This window comes from Arachis ipaensis, chromosome B10 (genome assembly GCF_000816755.2).
Source record: "Arachis ipaensis cultivar K30076 chromosome B10, Araip1.1, whole genome shotgun sequence".
Lineage (NCBI taxonomy): Eukaryota > Viridiplantae > Streptophyta > Magnoliopsida > Fabales > Fabaceae > Arachis > Arachis ipaensis.
In genome coordinates, this window is record NC_029794.2 from 32,440,477 (window position 1) to 32,442,756 (window position 2,280).

At 33.2% G+C, this 2,280-nt stretch overlaps 1 protein-coding gene across 2 annotated transcripts in view; it reads left to right on the forward strand.

Annotated features, from left to right (window-relative positions):
- LOC107623520 (peptidyl-prolyl cis-trans isomerase CYP20-1) overlaps window positions 1–1,949 on the forward strand; it is a 4,561-nt gene extending 2,612 nt beyond the window's left edge. The window contains exons 3-7 of one of the 2 annotated variants that reach the window (XM_016325836.2): window positions 178–225; window positions 331–354; window positions 532–714; window positions 1,133–1,208; window positions 1,540–1,949. In XM_016325836.2, the coding sequence (XP_016181322.1) occupies window positions 178–225; window positions 331–354; window positions 532–714; window positions 1,133–1,208; window positions 1,540–1,678 (470 nt within the window). In that variant the 3' untranslated portion in view covers window positions 1,679–1,949. The remainder of the gene's footprint in view (window positions 1–177; window positions 226–330; window positions 355–531; window positions 715–1,132; window positions 1,209–1,539) is intronic. The other variant, XM_016325837.2, reaches the window with a different exon arrangement.

Genomic DNA, 2,280 nt, shown 5'->3' on the forward strand with positions numbered 1-2,280 from the left:
CTCCAAAACCTCTATTTGCAAGCACACCATTAGGCAATAGAAAGGACTTGCTTAACCATGCTAAAGACTGGAAAGCTTTGATCTGCAGATGTAAATAATGCATATTATGTTATTACCTTTTGATACCACAGCACGTCACCTAAAACTCTTAAAATGGTTATCTTTTTCTTGCTTCAGGTCGCATAGTCATGGGCCTTTTTGGGAAGACAGTTCCGAAAACTGTAGGTATGGCATGCTATATCGTAATGAATTGTCTGTTACTAATGTTCATTGGTACTGATAGTTTCATGAGAAGCATTTTGGTTACTAATATGTAATATTCTTGTGCAGAAAACTTCAGAGCGCTTTGCACCGGTACATCACCAACTGTTTCTTCCTTCATTCTTTAGCATTAAATTGGAGCCACCATTTATATTTATGATATTTTTACTCCCTTAACCCAGTGATCAATCATAGATCAATTTTGATATCTATAATTAAACACTCTAGGTACTAAAATTCTGTAGTCTCAATGAACCTGGAACATTTCAGGAGAGAAGGGGGTTGGAAAAAGTGGGAAGCCTCTTCACTATAAAGGGAGCGTATTCCATCGGATTATACCAAGCTTTATGGTCCAAGGTGGTGATTTCACACGAGGTGATGGACGAGGTGGTGAATCGATCTATGGTGATAAGTTTGCTGATGAAAACTTCAAGGTGAAGCATGATGGGCCAGGTGAGCACATGTGCTTTTGTAGCTGATATAGAAATATGTTTACTGCATAAGAATAGAAAATTTGTAAAAATGTTTGACATAATCATATGTTGTCACATTAGCAAAATTAACTTTTTCTCATATTTATTACTTGAATAGTCATAAAAAAAATAAAAGATTTAATTGGATGAAGTATAATTTGTTTTTCAATTATGCTATGTGTAAACAAAAAATCAGCCACCGATATAAAATACATGTTGAAATACATGATATACATTGAAAATGAGTTAAACAATATAGATTTATACACAAATACATGGTGGCTGATTTTTTTTGTATACACATAACATTTTTTGTTTTTAAATTTTAATACTATCAGTGTATAAAAATTACTCATATTATTTAACTTTGTTCGTCCTCCTTGCACTTGCATAATCAGGGTACTTGTCAATGGCGAATTCCGGGCAAGATACCAATGGCTCGCAGTTTTTCATCACAACAGTAAGAACCGGCTGGTAATTTGCATTGCTTTTCAACACTCCAATTCTAATTGTAGTTTTGGAATAATAAAAACCGGACAAAACCGTTAAAGGAAAAGTTTACTTGTACAAGTTCCATTTCAATGCTAATTTGGAAATGAGCACGTTCCTATTAGTAATAAAGAGTCCTTGCACATTCACCTTCCTAAAATAGAAAAATTTTCCAGACAAGTTAGGTCTAGGAAGAAAGCCTAAGAAGAAAAACCTAAACTCAAATTGGATAAATAGTACTTAGGCCTTATTATGGTACATAGAATTGATTGCCTTTTTCTGAAAAGTCACATGGTTCTATTTGTTTGTTGATAAGGTTGGATGGACGCCATGTTGTATTTGGCAAGGTACTTTCAGGAATAGACATTTTGTACAAGATTGAAGCTGAAGGAAGTGAAAGTGGCACCCCAAAAAGTAAGGTTGTCATAATAGACAGTGGAGAATTAACTTCATGACATCATTTATATAAAGTTGAGATTGAGATTAGTTTCTACCAACGGTAAAAATGTCAAGACTTGTTTCTACCATGGTTTATTAATTCTCTGTATATATATACACTTTCCTATTTTTAAAAATCATCTGGTAGATGACCAAAGTTTGAAGATTAGTATTTTGTATTAGGGTGATTTAAGTTTTTGTTATTGCTATTTTGCTTGTCTACACTAGACACTAATCTTTGTGAAAGGATAGAAATTATTTTGTGTAATCATATGTTATCTGCCAGAAGTTCCAAAACTTAAATTTAAAAACGAATTTGAAAGAGTATAATGAAATAAGAGTTTCAAATGATAAGAAACGAATTTGTCAAACGAATGGTGGAAACTCAGGTGCAGTTGACTTCATTTGAAGTTGATACTTGAGAGCCATTAAATTATTTAACTGATTTGACTAAATTTTCATCTAACGGCTCTCAGTATCAACTTCACGTGAAGTCGACTTCACTTGAATTTTTACCATTTCATTTACGAGATTGAAGGCCGACAATTTCAGCCCTTTGACAAATTAGTTTGAAAGTCGCAATTTTGCTTACACTAACGGACAAGTGTATAAGAGAAAA